The sequence below is a fragment of the Rhincodon typus genome, chromosome 14 (genome assembly GCF_021869965.1).
Source record: "Rhincodon typus isolate 14 chromosome 14, sRhiTyp1.1, whole genome shotgun sequence".
In the NCBI taxonomy this organism is placed as follows: Eukaryota; Metazoa; Chordata; class Chondrichthyes; order Orectolobiformes; family Rhincodontidae; genus Rhincodon; species Rhincodon typus.
The window spans coordinates 66,159,745-66,180,062 of record NC_063345.1 but is presented as its reverse complement, the minus strand read 5'-3'; the positions used below and the strand labels follow the sequence as shown (position 1 = coordinate 66,180,062).

The window sequence follows — 20,318 nt, the reverse complement described above, 5'->3', positions numbered from 1 at the left end:
CCTCGGAACTCTCATCATCACACTCTTGAAAGCCTCCCACTTGTTAGTCGTCCCTTTATCAGCAAACAGTCTACACCAATCAACTTTTGAAAGTTCTTGTCTCATAGCATTAAAATTTGCTTTACTCCAATTAAAAACTATTAACTGTTTTGGAAGGCTTATCCTTTTCCATAACCATTCTGAAACTAATAGAATTATGATTGCTGGACACAAAATGTTCCCACACTCTTACTTCAGTCACCTTTCCCTGCCTTATTGCCCAAAAGAAGGTCTAGTTTTGCTCCTTCTCTAGTAGTAGCATCCACATATTGATAAAGAAAACTTACTTGAACACATTTAACAAATTCTTCACCATCAAAACCTTTAACACTATGGGACCCCCAGTCAATGTTTGGAAAATTAAAATTCCCCATTATTACAACTTTATTATGCTTCCATATATCTGAGATCTCCCTATATATTTGTTTCTCAAATTCACTCTGACTACTGTGAGCCTACAGTACAATTCCATCAAGGTGATCTTTCTTATTTCTAATTTCTGCCCATATATTTTCACTGGACGAATTTTCAGAAATATTTTCTCTAGGAACAGCAGTAATATATTCCTTAATCAAAAACACCATGCCCCCTCTTTTCTTGCCTCCTTTTCTATCCTTCCTATAGCATCTAAAACCCAGAACACTGAGCTGCCAGTCTCGTCCATCTCTCAACCAGATTTCTGTAATAGCTATGATGTCCCACTCCCATGTTCTTAAAAATGCACTGAGTTCATCAGTCTTACCTGTAACACTCCTTAATTGAAATAAATGCAATTTAGTTCTTCAGAGTTACTACATTCTCTCTCTCTTGTCTTTCTTTTCTAATTGACGTGCTCTCTTCATATTCAGTACCTTCCCCATCAATCTTTCTATTTATACTGCTACTTAGAATTCCTCCTCTCCCCCTCTCTATCAGCATAAAGTCTCCCTTAATGGAACAAGCAAATTTTCCTGCTAAGATATTGGTCCCTTTCCAGTTCAGGTTAGACCCATCCTTTTTTTAACTAGGTCTTTTCTATCCCAAAAGACATTCCAGTTGTCCAAAAATCCAAATCCCTGAACAATACACTACCTCTTACATTCTCATCTAGCTTTGCATCATCTACAAATCTAAATACTTCATTGTTGGTATTTCTGTACACAGATTTAACCTAGATTATAAATATCTGTGGAATCAGCACTGGACATTACAGTATTTCACTATAAACTTGTTCCAATGTGTTTTCTGACAACTAACCGATCCCTTATTCACTTTAAAATATTACAACTGCGTGAGCTCTATTTTGCATATTACTGCACATGAACTTACTAAATACATTTTGAAAATCCAAGTATAGTGAACAAAATAACATCCACAGGTTCTTCTTTACCTCGGGTACATCCTCAAAAAACATGAATTTTCTTAAACATGGTTTCCCTTTGGTAAAGCCATGCCTCTGTCCGCTCATACCACAACTTTCTAAGTGTATTGTTAAATCCTCCTTGACAAATGATTCATACAATTTTCTGCAACAGATATCAGGCCAACCAGTTGTCATTCCATGTTTTATATTTCCCTCCTTTCTTGATTAATGGTGTTAAAATTTGCTAACTTCAAATTCGATGGGACTATTCTAGAATCTAAAAAATTTTGTATCTTATAACCGGTGATTCCATTATTTATAACTTTAGAACGTATATCATCAGTTCTTCAGAATTTGTTGGATTTTAGTCTCATGTATTTCCAATACTTTTTCCTCTTTTGTTATTAAGCAGCCCAATTTGTTCACCCTGACTAGCTCTTTGGTTACCCTGTTTCCACTATGTGATTGTGCCTTCTACTATGAAGACGGACAAAATATTCGCTCAATTTCTCTGCCATTTTTTCATTCCCTGTGATAATTTTCACTATTACTGTTATCATTTGCTTCAGCTACTCTACTTTTTGTAATAATTGCAAAAGCTCTTCCAACTTTTTTTCTATATTCCTATACTCATATTCTATTGTTTCCCTTTCACCAACTTTTTGGTCACCTTTACTTGTGTTAAAACAATTTCCATCTTACAGGTTGCAACTATTCTTTGGAACATTTTAAGCCTCTTCTTTCAATCTTGTGTGATTCTTAACTTGCCTATTAATCCACGGATGCTAACTTTTTTTTTGATTGGATAATTTTCTTGGAAATTTTGAGTTGCTTCTTGAAATATTTCCCTCCATTTATTATTTACTGACACAGAATCGTCACCATAGTATCAGCAAGAGGTGCCAGCATGGTATCCATGATGTCCCAGGCTTGACATCACTTAGGGTATCAGTAGCGTATTGCTATTAGAACAGTACATCTTCTGCTGTAAGTGATACTAAGTCTTCTTGGACATTAATCCAGTAAGTTTACTGTATATCTGCCACTAGTTACAGAGAAAACACTGTTACTTTGGAACTGATGCCCGATGTGAAAACAAATTGCCAGTGATAGCACTCTCATGTTTGAGTCCCAAGATATGATAATTAAGTCAAATGCAATTCTAAGCATTTGCAAATTTAATCAATGCTGATACTTGCAGTGCAGTGCTAAGCTAATACTGCACTGTCAGATGTTGTATCTTTCTGATGAGATATTAAACTGAATAGACAACTGGCTTTTTGGGTGCAAAAGATCCTGTGGCACCACAAAGTACTTAATGAAAACAGACTAACCAGTTGTTACCACATTCCTTAACTAATGATTGATACCAATGATAACTTTAGCAGTGAACTAATAAATCCTCCTGGCTTCATGCACAATCAACTATCCCAGATAGGTAAATAATTGTTAAGTAGTAACAAAACTCACATTACTTTAACCTTGGGTCAACAGAGGATGTAACAGATACCAGTGACATAATGTGGGTGTTAATAGGAACTGCAAGTGTGCATCCAATCTTACTGCAAGTGAACAAGATGGAACCAATTTTAAGTTGGCACTCAGACCTAACACTAATGCTACAGCTTAATGCTCACTGCAGACACAATGTGGTTTCATTTCTAAAAGAACGTTTTAAGATCTCTTTGGTTAATGGTTGTTTTATGATAAATTGTTACAGCCTCATTTTCTGGCAGTTCATTAAGATGCCTGTTGTTCTGCCTTCCTTTATTGTGAAACAATGCAAACTGTTCTCTGAATCAGATCAAGGGTAGTAAACAGTGACTAATGCTGCATCAAAACCTACTCTCTGCTGTTTTACTTAGAATAGAATCCCTACCGTGTGGAAACAGGCCCTTCAGCCCAACAAGTCCATACCGACCCTCACAGGGTCCCACCCAGACCCAGCCCCCTGTAACCCACAGAACCTACACATCCCTGAACACTATGGGCAATTTAGCATGGCCAATCCACCTAGCCTGCACATCTTTGGACTGTGGGAGGAAGCCAGAGCACCTGGAGGAAACCCATGCAGACACAGGGAGAATGTGCAAACTCCACACAGACAGTTGCCCAAGGGTGGAATCAAACCCAGGTCCTTAGCGCTGTGAGGCAGCAGTACTAACCACTGAGACAACGTACCGCCCCTTGATGGTAACGGTATTAAAACAGAGGAGAGAGGAATTTTGAATTGTATTCATTTGGAACAAATCTTTTGTCCTGTTTTGCTACTGGAATCCCCAACATTGGCATCTAACCTCTTCCCGTGGTAATGCTATACCTAAAGGGTGTATGCTCAAAGCACAATTTCAATAAACACAGACAAGCACTTCAAAACAATCCAGATCACAACAGTATAATCCACATATAGTAATATTCAAAATGCTAGCCAATTAAAAGTTCAAATAATGCATGCGATTGTTTAATAGTCCAGACTCCATGTTTAAAATCATGCTGATATCAATGTTTAAAGAGTGAGACTGATAATGAAACTATGAAATGCATTACAACATGAACATTTGACAACAACATCACTTCTATTAAATGTCTTGGTTCCATCAGAGAGACAGAATAAGAAGAAAATAATCTTTTGTTGCTTGGGTTAAGTTCTCATTAGTTTGTATTAGTATTTAAAAGAAACTTACTGTTCTATTCGTAACTTCTACATCTGTGTAACAAACATGCTGCTACTGAGTTCATCTATTGATAAAATGGGCATCTACAGTGGAAAAGATTTCAGATTAAAATGTGACTTATAAAGAAAAACTTATCCTGTATATTATAGCTCACATCCTAGCACTGACATTACACAAACAGTGTTTGCAGTGAATGAATTAACTGACAATTTTACAAAGGAAAAGAGGTAATGTCACTAACATTATGCATAGCTACATCCAGATTGTAACACACACCGATGTGGTGACTGAAGAATATTTGTTTTAAAACAATTTTCCTCGACTTAAATTTAGCAAACAGAAAGACTTTGTAATCTGTGCTGATGTTAAAGCAACAGCTCACTTGGAACAAGAAGTAAAAGCTATTTAAAGAGCCAAACCTGATTGGCTGTTGCTGTTGCTGCGAAGGGAGCGTTGGTAGCAGGTGTTGTTGCGGACACAGTGGTGGGCGTAGCGCCGTGCATCATGGGTACTTTCAGTAGGGGACACCATGGAAGTGACAAACAGGAAGGGTGTAGCGTTATGGTAACCATGGCAGCGTGTGGAGTGGATTGCGGGCGTGGCAGGTATCACAGCAACAAGCCATGTGACATCATCATGAAGGGTGACACCAGCATGCAATCATAGTGCAATAAGCAAGACAGCATTGAAAGAAATAAAAAAACAAAAAGAGAAAAAAAGGAGAAAGCTTATTACAATCATAATTAAGGAGAACTTAAAACACTCTAAAAGACTGTACATTATCGAGCACATAATGATGCATTTGTGTAATTATATAAAATAAAACACAGACTTTGAAGCAATGCATTTAACAGATACTCTGAGCAAAGTTCTGTCTGAAATTATTCAAAAAGCATGAACAATTAAATTTTGCAATTCCCTGTTAAAATTTATTCACTGTAAACACAACGTAACTAACTAATGGGCATATATAGATAAAACCGGGTTGAATCCAAGTAAGAAAGGCAGGTAATATTCTAGAGTTAATTGCATTTTTGTGAAATGGAAGATCACAGAATATTTACTCTGTCACTTATTTACATACGCTCAAAATGAAAAACATTCGCCCATGCATCCACTCAAGATCACACACGGCCAAAAAAAAACACACAATCTTAATATCACACATGCCAAATTAGAACCACATACTTAAAAACACTAAAAGTCAGACATTCAAAAAAATCACAAACTCAAAATCACACTTATAGACACTAAATCTTATGCTCAGAATCATCCATAGAGGACTGAATTCTCTCTCATGGCTGTTTGGGGGAGTTCGGTTAGAGGGAGTGGGGCGGGACAGAAGTTGGAGATCTTCCTAGTCCCGCATCTGGCCCTGAGAGGAAACAATCTCTGGGATTTTGACCAAGGTATTCCCCTTAACTGGCAAGGAGATGGGTTCCCAGGCTAATTAAGGGCAGCAAGCTGGCTTTCAAAGTTGACAGAGCCACCAGGGGACTTTCAGTTTGAGAGGAGCAGCCTGCTGCACTGAAGGGCAAGTCATTTAGAGGTTCCTTCAACACGGACTCTCCAATCTCAAAACATTTTAAATTCTTAAATGAAAATTGGAAAAAACAACCAGACTTCCATAACGGGTGGTTAAGTGGGAGTTAGCTTGAGAGGAGAAACTCTGTCTGTGGTCTATGTTTACACCCAAGACAAGCTGTTGCCTGTTTTTAGCCTCGGAAAACCGAACAGATTCTGTTGGCACTCATTCATGCATTCCAAAGCACCAATTTCAGTCCCTGTAATGATCTCAAATTGAATGTAGATGCCATTTTAGTGGTGAGTATAATCCTCGGCTGTAGCCTGTCAAATGTGGCAGGTTATTTAGGTGCCCCATCAGCAGCCATCAGCCACTCAGACTGCCAGCAGTGCCACTGGGAGTAGTGGCCACTGCTATGTCTGCACCTGGAGGAGGACAGAGCAATGGACATCCTCCCTCAGAACAAGTTTGGAGAGGGGGGGGGGGGGTGGAGTGGGGAGTTGAGAGTTGCCTGGTACAAAAAAGGAGCTCTTCGACAAACCCTTGTCCCCAGAAAGCCAACTGAGAACAGTCAGGGCTTACTGTACAGTTTCACCATGGGCAAGCGGATCCCGATGCTGCTGGCTAAATGCTAGTGGAGGTGAGACGATGTCCTCAATTGACCATTTCATTGGGGTCTTGTTGGCAAGGCTCTTGGACACCTTCCCTATCTGTGGCAGGAAGGAGATCAGCATGCTGACCCTCCTTAATTTACCAGGTGACTGGTAAAACCCAGCTTTCACAACCAATCATAAGGCAGAATCTTTACCCCATATGAGGGAAAGAACCAGACATGGGATAGCACAGAAAATCATGCTGCTGACCAGCATGGCAGTTTGCCATCACTGCCTGCTACTATCCCTCTTCCCTAGAGACAGGACCTATGGCAGAATGGCTGCCTGCCAGTAGGCAGAGGAATTTCAGAGTCATACAGCATTGAAACAGGCCCCTCAGTCCACCATATCTATGCTGACTAACAAACACCAAACCACACTAATTCCATTTACTTCGTCCAAAGACTACTTTACCCTAGCATTTTATGTTCTCATCCAGATATGTCTTAAATTTTGCAAGAGCACCTGCCTTCACCACCCCCTCAGGCAGCACGCTCCATATTTCTAAAACCCTCTGGGTGAACTTTTTTCCTCAGATCGCCTCTAAATCACTTACAAGGTATCAGTTGAGAGGGGATCATCATTACTAAAGCTCAATTATCAGTGGCTGAATGGATTCTTACTGTCAGTCTAGTCTGTAGGTCCCCTCCAACACTGAAAACAGTTTATTTGCTTTTTGACCTTTCTCTCCTGTTGTCACCTGTGTTGGGACTTCCCCTCAACAATGTCACTGTTGATTCCATTTTTGAATTTAAAAATGTTAAAAAAGTTAAAAAAGCCTTTGAATCTCCATCTTACATGAATGGAAGCTTACTGTTCCTTAGCCTCTCATAGAATCATACAGCACGGAAACAGACCCTTCGGTCCAACTTGTCCATGCCAACCATAATTCCAAATTAATCTAGTCCCATTTGCCAACATTTGGCCCATATTCCTCTAAACCCTTTTTATCCATGTTCCCATCCAGATGCCTTTTAAATGTTGTAATTGTACCAGCCTCCACCACTTCCTCTGGCAGCTCATTCCGTACACGCACCACCCTCTGCTTGAAAAGTGACATCTCAGGTCCTTTTCAAATCTTTCACCTTAAACCTATGCCCTCGAGTCTTATAACTCAAACCCTCCAGTCCCGGAAACAACCTTGTAAATTGCTTTGCACCTTTTCCCAGTTTGGCAACACCCTTCCTACAGCAGGGTGATCAGAATGTGAACGAACCAAGGTCCAGTACAGCTGCAACATGACATCCCTACTCCATGCTCTGACTGACGAGGGCGAGCCTTCTTCACTACACTGTCTACCTGCGACTTCACCTCGAGGGGATCTAAGAATCTGCACCCCTCACCCCACTCCAGGTCTCTTTGTTCAACAATGCTCCCCATTCAGTGCACGAGTCCTGCCCATCTGGATTCTTTAAAATTCTTTCATGGGATGTGGGTATCACTAGCTGGGCCAGCATTTGGTGCCTGTCCCCAGTTACCCTCGAGAAGGTGTTGCTGAGCAATGTCTGCAACCATTGCAGTCCATCTGGTATAGTTACACCCACAGTGCTGTTCGGGAGGTAGTTCCAGGAATTTGATTCTGAAGGAATGATACTGAAGTAATGGTGACGTAGTTACAATTCAAGGTGTGGCTCAGAAAAGGAACTTGCAGGTGGTAGTGCTCCCAAGCATCTGCTGTCATTGTCCTTCTAGGTGGTGAAGATTACAGGGTTGGAAGCGCTGTTGAAGGAACCTTGATATGTTGTTGCAGTGTATCTTGTAGACGATAACAACCGCTGCCACTGTGCATTTGTGGTGGAGGGAATGTATCTTGAAGGTCGTGGATCCGACATTGACAAATCATTATCCTTCATGATCGAGTTTAAGTGCTTTTGAGAATGCATTCTTCTAGGCAAGCAGAGAAAATTCCATCACACTTCTAACGTGCGCTTGTAGATTGTGGACATGAATTGAAAGGAACAGGAGGTGAGATGCTTCCCTCAAAATTCTTAACCTTTGACCTGCAAATGCAGCTGCAGTATTTATATGGCTGGTTTAGTTCAATTTATAGTTAATGGTCACTCCCAGGTATTGAGATGGGGGAGCCAGTGATAATAATGCCATTGAATGGCAAAGGGGGATTGACAGACTCTCTCTTGTTGGAGATGGTCATTGTCTAGCACTTAACTGGCAAATAACATTTGCAAAACACATCAGCCTACACCTGAGTGTTGTCCAAGTTTCGTACATATGAACATAGACTGCTTCAGTATCTGAGAAGTTGCAAATTGTGAACATTGAACATTGTGTAATTATCATCAAACATTTAAATCCCGATCTTATGATGGACAGAACCAGTTAAATATGGTTGCCCCTTGGGCACAACAACCTCTGCACAGACACCCTAGGGCAATTAATGTTCTACAGCCACAAACATCTTCCTTTGTGCTAGGTATGACTCCAACCAGAGCAGAGTTGTCCCCGGTTCCCATGGACTTCATTTTGTTCCAGAACTCCCTGATGCCATAATTGATCAAACACTAATTTGATGTCAAAGGCAGTCACTCCTGCCTCACCTCTGGAATTCAGCTCTTTTGCAAGTATTCAGACAAGGAGGTCAGGAGCAAAGTGGCCCCAACAGAACACAATACACCACTGGGCAGATTATGATGAATAAGTGTCCCTTGATGGCACTGTTGACAACACGAAAACAGACCCTTCGGTCCAACTAGTCCATGCCGAACACAATCCCAAACTAAACTAGTCCCTTTTGCCTGCTCCTGGCCCATATCCTTCCAAACCTTTCCTACTCGTGTACTTATCGAAGTGTCTTTCAAACGTTGTTTACTGTGCCCACATCCACTACTTCCTCAGGAAGTTCATTCCAAACACAAATCACCCTCTGTGTAAAAAAAAAATTGCCCCCATGTCTCTTTTAAATCTTTCTATGGGCTCCTTTCATCACTTTTCTGATGATTGAGAAGAGGCCAACAGAATGATAATTGGCCAGGTTTAATTTGTCCTACTTTTTATGGACTGGACACAACTGGCAGTTTTCAAGTTGTCAGGTAGATGTCAATGTTGCAGCTGCACTGGAACAGCTTTGCCCTCCAGCTGAGACAGCCTTCCCACCATCCTTAAATAGATTTCGAGCATATATTCTGGCTATTAGACTGGTCAATTCTCAACCTCCATTTAATGTGAAATCAGGACACCAGTTTGAAGCCTAAAATCTTGCCATAAAATCATATACATTGTAAGGGATCTCAAAGCTGATGGCAAAGAGAGCTGTCCATAAAGATCTTGCAACTTCAGTGGTGTGGATTTCTCCTTTCCTAAGGGCATTTGATCTGGTTCTGAATTCAGAGAATCTCTACGCCTTGCAGAACAATGACATCATCAGACGTGGTAAGCAGCCAATCACCTTGAAGTATTCTCACTGATAGCATCCCAGGAAGTCAGAAACCATGACTGTTCTCTAAAGATTTCGATATCATTCTACAGACAGAGAAATAAAGTTTGGGACATGCCGTGGAATTCAGAAAGAAGTTGAGATACCAAACTTATTTAAAAAGGAATGTGTTTCATTCTAATGAAGAAATTTGTCATTCCACACAAACAAACCTGTTTATTTTTTGGGCCATTGAGGCTCTTCAACAGTAACTATGGACTTTGGACATAGTTAAAATCACAGTTGCACATCATTTAACATGGTGTAACTTTTTGAAGGGTATTTACAGCAAGTCTAATGAAGTCAAAGGGAAAGTTCTCATCAGTTCAGTGATTTCTGGCTGCTTCAAGCAGATCTGAGAATTTCCAAAAGCTTGCACCATGCAGAAAAATTAAACCAGTGACTAACTCCTGCTTTACTGTGTTTGATTGCATTATGCACTCCGAAAGCTGCTGTCAGTTTATAATGAGTACTAATGGTGAACACTGACAATACCTCTGTGAGACCTAGCGCCAATCTGTGTATGGTCACATACCTGTAAAATGTTTTGGGGTACTTTACTATGTTAATGCAAGGTGCTGAACAAAATAAATGATTTTGTACTTCCTGGGATCCCATTCCTTGCATCACCATCAAACCGCACCTCCCTAATGATTCCAACTTACAGACGAAAACAATTTAATGTGTATCTCAAATTCTATCACATGCCAAATATCTACAATACTCTGACGTGAACTTCCTGACCAAGACAAATCTCTCTCTGCCTGTCAAGGCATTTTGATTATCCACGTGGCACATTTGCCCTCTGGAAGTAGTCATCCCACAGCCCAAACAATAGCACATTTTGGTTAGGAAGAGACAGAGTTACACAGTCAAACAAGTAATTGAACAGAACCTACTGGGTGGGAAACGCATGGATTTGGTGGGATGGGAGGGAGTGGGTGATGAACACTAGTTCTACAAGGTGCCAATAATACTTGAATGAAGATTCAGATTGAACATTACATCTCACTGAAATACCAGTATTGCAGCCGGTCATGTTATTTAGCTAGCAGGCAGCTTAAGTTACAACTGCTGCCTTAGTAATGCTGAACACATGGATACTTCTCAAATACAACTTTGAATATTTCTTCTTAATATGTTAGTGGATTCTAATGTCCAATTCAATTACTCAGATAAGAAAGGGAATGTGGTGACACAGCAATGTAGCAGCTATATGGACTCACATCTTTGGCTAATGGTCAAAATAGTAAGCTCTTAGGTATAGTCTCTGTTTGGTCTAAAATAGAGCCACTTGATTCTTGGTTGACCAAAGGGTTGCACTTATTTGCACTGTTTAATTTCATATTATGGAGTGAGAACAGTATGCACAGTCTTGACCTGCACTTGTCTCCCTTCCTCCACTCATTGAAGAAATACCCTGGACACTCAGATTTAAAAAAGTCCTCTGACATTGTTGTTCAAAGAACATTCTTCATTCAGATAATAAACACAAACACCAGACACCTTGGTACTCTTTTTATCCTCTTGCTATTTTTCGTCCTTAGTTTGTTTCCAACTTCCATGTCATCTCTTCACTCTCTTCCTACAGGTCATATTTCCCTACTACTTTTCCATTGATAACTCCCACAACCAAAAATGATCAAACGGAACTTTTCCCCCCAATTTGAAGCAAGATTGAGTCAATTTGTGGGGCAGACTCAGGTGGCTTTTGAACAGCATTTTTCAAACTTGCAACCTCGGTTACCTAGAAAAACAAGGGCAGCAGGCATCAGGGAACACCAACGTTTGCAAGTTCCCTCAAAATCATACAACTATCCTGAATTGAAATGTACCAACATTCCTTCATCTCCACTACATCAAAATCCTGGATTCCCTTTCTATCTAACAGCACTGTGCAAGAACCCTAACTGCACAGATTATAATAGGTCAACAATAAAGGCCCACAAAGACTTAAGGAAATCTAGGCTTGGAAAGTACTCTATCCCAAGAAAAAAATTTTTAAAATCACATTAGCTGGAACACCTGCAAAGAACTGCACAACCTCATCCTTTGAACAAATGCCTTCTCTTTACTTCTTTAGGCTGTTGCTTCCCTGAGGTTTTCATTTACAGAACTACCGTAAAAATTTACTCCACTTAATGTGGCTTATGTGCGGAATTTTCCCTTGCACTGCTACGAAAAGTTTGTTCTTTCTTCAGGCAGGAAAGCGGGTTAAATCTGGTGCTGCTACCTAAGGTTGAAGTATCATTTTAAAACTTCAACATGTACTAAATATACAGACACAAGTTACTAATAATGGTTTAGCAGCAAAGATGATGGAGTAGCAGAATACACCTACTGCTCAAACTGTAATTGGGAACTAAATCACCCTTACTGGAGGATAGTCATAAAAAGATAATGGGAAATAGCAAAGTAGCATATTACAGACCAAACTGACAGTGAGTCTTTGGTTTAGTGGTAACATTCCCACATCCAAGTCAGAAGGTGAAAGATTCAAGTATGTCCCGAAAACTCTATTAAAGGACTATCAATGGATTAAGGTCATTCTCCTTCCATTGCAAAAGAAGATGAGGGTCTTTAAAGCCTATCTATGACAAGATGTGAGGAAGGCAACAGCAAATCACTTCAGTTCCGTTTCCCTAGTTAGTGGTTCAAGAATCTCGTGACTGACAATTGAGTTATGACCTCCCCAAGGGACAAAATACAATCGATGAACAGATCCAAAACTGTGCTGCACAGTGTTCTCTCCATTAAGTGCTCACTTGAGGCACTGCTGTATTGCTTTATATATAAATGCCCACAAGCAAAAATTAGATAGGAGGAGCAAGAACTGCATATGCAAGATATGAACTGTTAGTTTGCCCACAGTTATGAAGTTGTAAACTCACACAAGAGATTTGACAAAAACAGAACTCAGAAGTGTTCCTTTGTCATGCCTGTCGGTGACAGGTGTTAGGAATGTTAGACAGATTACATTAAGTATTTGCTAAACATTTGCTTAATAGTTTCACTCCTGTTATAAGAAGTTCTGGTTCTACCTCATTTCGTATGTGACGTCTAGCTCTGGCTACCACACAATGAAGTTGATAATGGCTGAGTGCAGCACAGATTCACCAGACTAATAACACAAAAACTATAGATATCTTGTGCGAGGACATGATTCCTGAAATCATACCTGAATTGTCCAACTTTATTTTTCAGATTATGCACCCACCTCTATGTCCTTCTCCAACCAAAAGAAACAGGTTTCACCTGTCAAATCCTTCAGCCACATTAAACACCTCGATCATATCACCTTTTCATCTTATATACTCATGGGAATAAAAGCCTAACCTCTACAACTGGTCTTCCTAATTTAACCATTGTAGCCCTCTTTTTTTTTCTTTCATAGGATGAGAGCTTCGCTGGCTAGGCAGCATTTATTCCCCATTCCTAATTGCCCAGAAGGCAGTTAAGAGTCAATCACATTGCTGTGGGTTTGGAGTCACATGTAGGCCAGGCTGGGTAAGGATGGCAGTTTCCTTCCCTAAAGAACATTAGTGAACCAGATGGGATTTTTCAACAATCGCCAATGGATTCATGGTCATCATTAGATTCTTAATTCTAGATTTGTTTTATTGAATTCAAATTCAATAATGAGGGATTCAAACCTGGGTCTACAGAACATTATCTAGGTCTCTGGATTAACAGTCCAGTGATATTACCACTAGGTCATCACTCCCTGCTTAAATATAGTTAATTCTAAATCATCCTTGATCATTCAAACTTCAACTTCCTTCCTGGTCAAGTTGTTAAGCTATGTTTACTGAAGTTGTTGTGTGAATCTGCACACTACACAGGCTACATTTGTAAGGTGGGCTGCAGCTGGATCATGTCTCCAATTCTCCCACCAGTGCTGGTCATGAACAAGATTCCACGCTGGAAATTTGTCATCGCAAAACTCTAAAGGTGGGATTTGACACACGTGACAGGTTCTCACCTACCAGTTGGAGAGGTGGTGAAAACCCATTTGTGTCTCCTTTGGGACGCACTGTAGTAAATGCCTCTCAGGCCATTGGTTGGCATTTCCCAGAAGTAGGGATCCCAGTGGCAGCAATTCCATCCCTGAGAGCTGCTACCCATTGGAAGGGTGATAGCCGTCCATTACGGCAGCACCAACGGGAATGGTGGCAGCTACCAGAAATTCACACAAGGAGAGGCCTAGGTTTCCCAAAGGACCTAGACTACAGGTGAGTGAAGGTGAGATGGGGGTCACAATTTCGTCAGCATGGAACCACCAACAGCAGAAAAGACAGGTTTGCTTTGGGCAAACACAACCACCACCTCAAATAAATCTTTCCCAATGCTGGGTCCCTTCATCAAGCACTGAGTGCCTTTGAATATAAGCATTCATTGTCCTCTTAATGGTTTCAATTGGCAGTGTAACAGGAAGGCTGGCCAGGGGCCTTATGGTCCCCATCTAGCACCTTCTTAACCCCTTTTCCAAATTCATCTTAGAGGAGAACATCAAGTTCCAATCCAGGGCTCTAGGTGTAACCAAAGCAGAATCTGTCGAATACACTGGCAGCTGCAGTAACTGGTGAGCCACGTGGATGGGAACAAAAATATTGACTTGACAGTAACATTTCCTAACACAAACACACAGTGAAGTTTCGAAAATGTGAGGGTGTTAAAGAGAGGTCAAAACATTTGAGAGAGATAAAGCTCCAACCTTACCAACACTTGCAGTGGGAGTCATGCACAACACTGAGCCTGCAGATCATGCAGTGAAGCGTTGAAAGGATAAACAAAAAAAGGAACATTGGTTAGAAACAGTTAGTGTTCACACACATTCTGTATGAAACAGATTATAGCCAGTAGAGACACCTTTATTGATTACCTCAGCACATGCAAGGTGAGTGTTTAGTTTCTTTTTGTGAGGAACTAAAACTAGGCAATCATAATAATTCACTGAGAAATGATGGAAAGCGTGAATTGATACAATAGTAAATGCAGAGATAAAATGCATTGCCTCCCAGGCAGCAGATGCAAGAATTGGTTATGTCTCTGTACTTACAAACTGCACCTTAATTCACAGCTACAATATTCATGTTGCCTCATTAAGGACATTTAGGGTTGAAACCAGACTTGGCTGGGCTGCAAAACGGACGGAATTGAACATCAGGTAGGTGTACCAGGGGTAATTGCTGCGTTACCTTCTGATATGCATCCCAGGCCAAGTCTAATCTCAGACCACCCCTACCCTTTAGTCCCAGTGTATTAAAATCAGCACAAATTTTGCTTGGATGGCAAGCTTTGCATAAGATGTTCAAAGCATAGCTGCATTTTTTTTTCTTTTTCTGATCGTGCACATTTACTGCAAGTTACACAGCACCATCTGAACATTCAAGTTGAAGAATGTAATTTTAAAGGAGCTGCCTCATCATTTCTAAAAGTAGATCCCCTTCCTTTCTCTGTTCCCCCAGCCTAGGATGCTCCCAAGTTCAAAAATGTTCACTTCCAATATGGTGAACAATAAAAACAGGAAACGAGAGCAGCTCCTTTAAATGTGAAAACCATTCTGATATGAAGAAAATGAATGATTGCCCATTCCTTGAGTGACTTCAGCAGTGAAGCCTTGTGACTTCTAATACCAAAATGAAAAGAGTGGATGAAGAGCACAAGTGACAATGGACTAACCTGTTGGGATGAATGTTGGCTGTTGCAGCTGCATATTAGCTAGAGCCTGTTGGTAGTGGAAAACACTGGGGTTAAACACTGTGGTGGCACCATTGGTTTTTTCAAGTGCTGGCCTCTTTGGTAAAGGTTGGAGGGCACCAGGCTGGAGAGCCTATGGATGAGGGATTGATTAAGACATGTAGAAAATAAATGACGCATGCACCAAACAATATACACACGCATATATATATATATACACACACACACACACACACACATCCCCACACACCAAAGATTGGCCTGCCATTCTCCTGCAACTAGTAATAGCTAAAGCAAGGCTGCAGTTGAAGCAGAACAAAGCCACAAGACATTGTGAACAGTACATAAATGCGAAAAGCGGGAGAGGCAGTACAAAGCCTTTGAAGAGTCAATAGTGTGAACTGCATCACCACTTTGCTCGACTTTGAACATAGGAGATTTACTGTCAAGCTTAAAGTGAGATACTTCATACAGGCTGCACATTGACAGTGATGAAATGAAAGAAATAAAACAATGCATTTGCGGCTTAACTACTGAATGTTCTGAAAATCTGTAACATACACACACAATATAATAAATAGAGAATACATAGCCAGGTTTCTCGCTAGGGTTTTAGAAAGTTGCAGGGACTTGAAAAGTCTCAAGGTTCCTTTCACAAAACGATTTTTAAATAAACTCTTCATTTCATATATATTGTCCTGCATTAAACGTATAAGAACTATATTTTTGTTCCAATTTAATGCAGAAGCTTGTTTGTAGATCGTAAGTTTATTTCCGTTATATCATCCCCCACCCCAAGCATCATACAAACATCACTTTATGAGTAGTTTACAATAAATATCCTATAATTGTTAACACTTCAGAAAATCAAATGAAATTCAAAGTTTCACATTAGTGGGAACCCTGAAAACAATCATACGCTGAAGGAAGCAACTTAAGCGACAACAGAAATATTTGCTGTAAATTGCAGCACCCAGATAGCGAGAAACTGCAGCTGGTTTGCTTAAATAGCACAAGTGATTATGGCACAATGGAAGCTGAGGTACATAGAGAAAGATGCCTCTGTTTAATTTGCCTAGTTTGTCTGACATAATGGATACCTGGAATTCAGATTGTTAATGTCACTCCTTTTTTCTGCCAGCCACCATTTTGTGCAATATGTACACACAAGTGGCCTGTGGAATTCTATAAGGAACATTTCTCACACCAGTGGGAGTTTGAACATTCCTGCTTTTTGGGCTGTTTGTCATTTCAAAAAGATGCTCAGTAGAATCACTCAGCACAGAAGGAAACCATTCAACCCATTAAACCCGTACAAGCTCTTTGAAAAAGCCATTCAATTAGCCCCATTCCCCTGCACTCTTTCTGAATAACTCTGTAATTAATTTTCCTCTTTCAAGTATTTACCCAATTCCCTTTTTGAAAGTCACAATTGAATCTGCCTCGACCAGCCTATCAGGCAGTATAGTAGTGCTAATATAAAACCTTGCAATTCTTGGATTTGAGATTGCTGTGTCAATATTATTTATTAAGACAGTAACTAGTCTGTTGCATGAATCCACCCTTTAATGCCAAAATCACTTTAAAGCAGTCAAACCTGTTTTACATGCAGCATTAGCCCTCCTCTCCATTCAGAATTATCTTTATTCTCTTTACTCTCTCACATCACCTGGGGATTACTTTGGAAGATTTTTGTTCCATGCTGCACCAACCCAGATCAGACGGAAATATATATAAAAGTACACTCTGGGAACTGTGGAGTGTAATTGTTCCCCATTAATATTCACAAATAAGTTTTACTGAGTTCATAAGGCTTAGAAACAGGTTTCACTGTGGCTGCATCTATTGTTGCCATGCCAAAGCCTTAGGGGGCAGCATAATGCTAACTGGCACCACCAAAATACATTCCAAACAAGTCAAATTGAAATGGCAGTGTCCCAAGGGTTAAATATAGCACCAACTAAATGAAAAGGCAGTCATGCAATCTAACTAACATTACGTTTACAAAATAAAAGAAAGCTACATGCAAAGCAAGAAGGTGAAAGGTGCAAGTACCAGGTCAAAGGTTGCCTCGAGGGATCGCTTCATTGATCTGACAGCTGGTTGAGTCTTAATTAGCAGGCAGCGAGCACATGGATGGCAATGGGCCAATGGGGTTCAAGCGCATTAACATAAACAGCAAGCAGAGGTGCATCATAGGGGCAGCAACGCAATATAGGGAGGTGAAGAGGAAGGGAGAAAAAACAAATCTGAATGCATTATACAACATATTAAAAAAGAACAAGCATGCATTACAAAAGGCGTTCACTACTGTTATTGTTCAGCTACATAATTACAAACAGACACCCTTACTGTCTGTGAGTGTCACATGAATGTTTGTAATCGCTTAAGGAAAAACAAATTAATTTGATAGAAAAATGCCAAAATGCAATACAGACAACTTAAAAACAGTGGGTGCAAAGGAGGTTTATGACTGAAAAACTTCACCATCAAAGCAGAATAACAACCAGATCCTAATAAGGTCTAATCTGAGCAACTGGGACAGGCGTCCCTTGTCATTTCAACTGCTTTCACCACATTATCCCACAGCAAGTAATTTATCCAGATCTGTAAACGTATGATGCAACTGCAACAACATTCCACTCAGTTCATCGGAAACCAAAATTTTACCCTTCTCCTCACAGAACATCATTGATAGGTGAAAATTGCAATGTATTCAGTCACTATCTTTAATAATTTACCAACAAGAGATGTTAGGATAACATCTACAATTCCCTGACTTTCCTTTTTTAGCTTTGTTACACAGTAGAATGATATGTAATTTCCCATTCTAAAGGTAAGGGAGAGTTTGGGGAATATGAATTTGGGGCCTCCATGGGATCAGTGCCCATATTTCAACAAAAGGGGGCATGACGCTTTGCACGTTAACAGCACTTCAATTGGCTGAGGGTGGAGGGTAGTTCTCCCATTCCAATGCCCGATTAGGCAACTGAAGAGGTGGCAGAATCACACATGAACATCTGGTTCGTCTTCCTCTAATTCGAACAGAGTATACTGTTGCAGAAGTAGCTTGAGTGCACCTGATGAGAGGCTCAATGGCCACCAAAAACCTCTTTGCCATGGCTATCAATGAGACAATGCTGCAGCGAGTTCTCCATCCCTGCTGAATTGGATAGAATAATAGTTCCAAAAAAAGGTCCAGGTGTCTAGCCAAAATAGGTTCATGTCCTTTTGAAGCTGGGTTTCTGATGTGAGAGGGCAATTGGGTTTTCCAGGTTGTAGTGATTGGAACCAGGTGGATCTATTGTCTACAAGATCCTTGATTGGGGTTGTTAAACTGGCCCAATCAGGAAGCCCTAGCTGACCAATAAAAACAAGGGATTTAGAATCTCCTCAGTTCAGGAGACTGATTCCGAGCTGGCTGGCCACAGTGCGCAAGTAAATAAAGAGTGACTTGGAGATGGGATACCGCCCCCTGTGCAGTTATTTCACAGATCCCAGAAATTTTGAGGCTACGTTCTCTGTAACGGAGCAGTGGTACAAAGTAAAGCATTATTTCACATTTTAATGGCTACTATTGATACTGACTCACTCCTCACATGTGCTGTTTCTTCATTGGCCAACACAGCCAGTTGCAAATTATAGACCATGTAACCAGGATTCTGTACTGAAAAATATCTGTCCTTTTACAAACATTTTAAACACAATCACTGCACTGAGAGCACAAGGATAGTGAAGGTGATCAGTCATTTTGATTAGCCAGATAGTTGGCAAATTACTTACAGAATTTTTAAATATTGGCATCACTGAGACTAAACAGGAGGAACGCTGGCCTCTCTGTCTAGTTTACCTACCATGGCAGCGGCTGCAGTCTGATTCACCTGGTGCTGAGCGGCCTTTATTTTGGCTTGCAGATGTGCGGGCGGGTGGAAGTATTTGCACTTTTCCCGTGAGCAGCGGCCCTTGATATAATCCATGCAAACTGTGACCGTATTTTCATTTGAATCAATCATTGCCATTTCAAGTGGGTGTGCGTAGCGGCAATCGTTTTCACCCCGAGTGCAATTTCCACGCTGAAACTCCCTGCAAACCTAATGGAAGTAATTGTTAGCAGTTGGCTTCTTGGGTCCACCAGCTTTCCTTCATTTTCAAAATAGAAGGTGCAATGAAAAGGGAACACTGCATAACAACTAACGTTGCTTTGTCACACAGCTGCTATTGTAATCCATTTCTTCCAGGGTGTATAGAAGAGGTGAAGAAGTCAGCTCATCGCGTCTTATTCCATTAATGGATATCTTGTGACACAGGTCCTGGTAAGTCAAGTATTATGCTCTTTTGTAGTTACAATAAAAATCAATGCAACATTAAGAATAAAATGACTTGCATTGTTATAGTGCCTTTCGTGACCTCTGAGCACCCAAACTGCTTCAGAACCAATGAGTTACTTCTGATTACTTTTCTAACGTAGGTAATGCAGGAGCTAATTTGCATTCAGAAAGTTCTTGCAAACAACAACGCAATAAGGACCAGATGTACTATTATAGACATAGTGGGCGAGGGTCAAGTATTCGCCTGGGCTCTTCAAAATAGCATCACGATCTAATACATTAGTTTAACGTCTTATCTGAAAGACAGGAAGGACATTTCTCTTGGCACTATACCAGTACATCAGGTTGGATTTTGTGCTCCAATCTTTGCTAGGTGGCTTCACATGCTCTGCTGCAAATATTTACATCCTTTTAGGCTATAAAGCTAAATTGTTGTAAATAGGGGAGATGGTGATAAAATGGTACTGTCACTGGATTTAGAGGCTCAAGCCAATATTGTGGGAATCCACGGCTGCTGGTGGAATTTAAATTCAATTATGAAACCTGAAATATAAAATGAGTGACAGAGACAACAAGGTGCAGAGCTGGATGAACACAGCAGGCCAAGCAGCATCATAGGAGCAGAA

General features: G+C 40.5%; 1 protein-coding gene across 10 annotated transcripts in view; it reads right to left on the bottom strand.

Moving 5' to 3' along the window:
- Positions 1-4,064: 4,064 nt before the first annotated feature.
- LOC109920579 (muscleblind-like protein 3) overlaps positions 4,065-20,318 on the bottom strand; it is a 144,380-nt gene continuing 128,126 nt past the window's right edge. For 7 of the 10 annotated variants that reach the window (XM_048605038.1, XM_048605041.1, XM_048605039.1 and 4 more), the window contains 5 exons: positions 19,219-19,455; positions 15,347-15,497; positions 14,384-14,419; positions 4,476-4,567; positions 4,065-4,139 (listed from right to left, as the gene is read on the bottom strand). In XM_048605038.1, coding sequence (XP_048460995.1) covers positions 4,083-4,139; positions 4,476-4,567; positions 14,384-14,419; positions 15,347-15,497; positions 19,219-19,455 — 573 coding nt within the window. In that variant the 3' untranslated portion in view covers positions 4,065-4,082. The remainder of the gene's footprint in view (positions 4,140-4,475; positions 4,568-14,383; positions 14,420-15,346; positions 15,498-19,218; positions 19,456-20,318) is intronic. The other 3 variants (XM_048605046.1, XM_048605045.1, XM_048605047.1) reach the window with 3 other exon arrangements.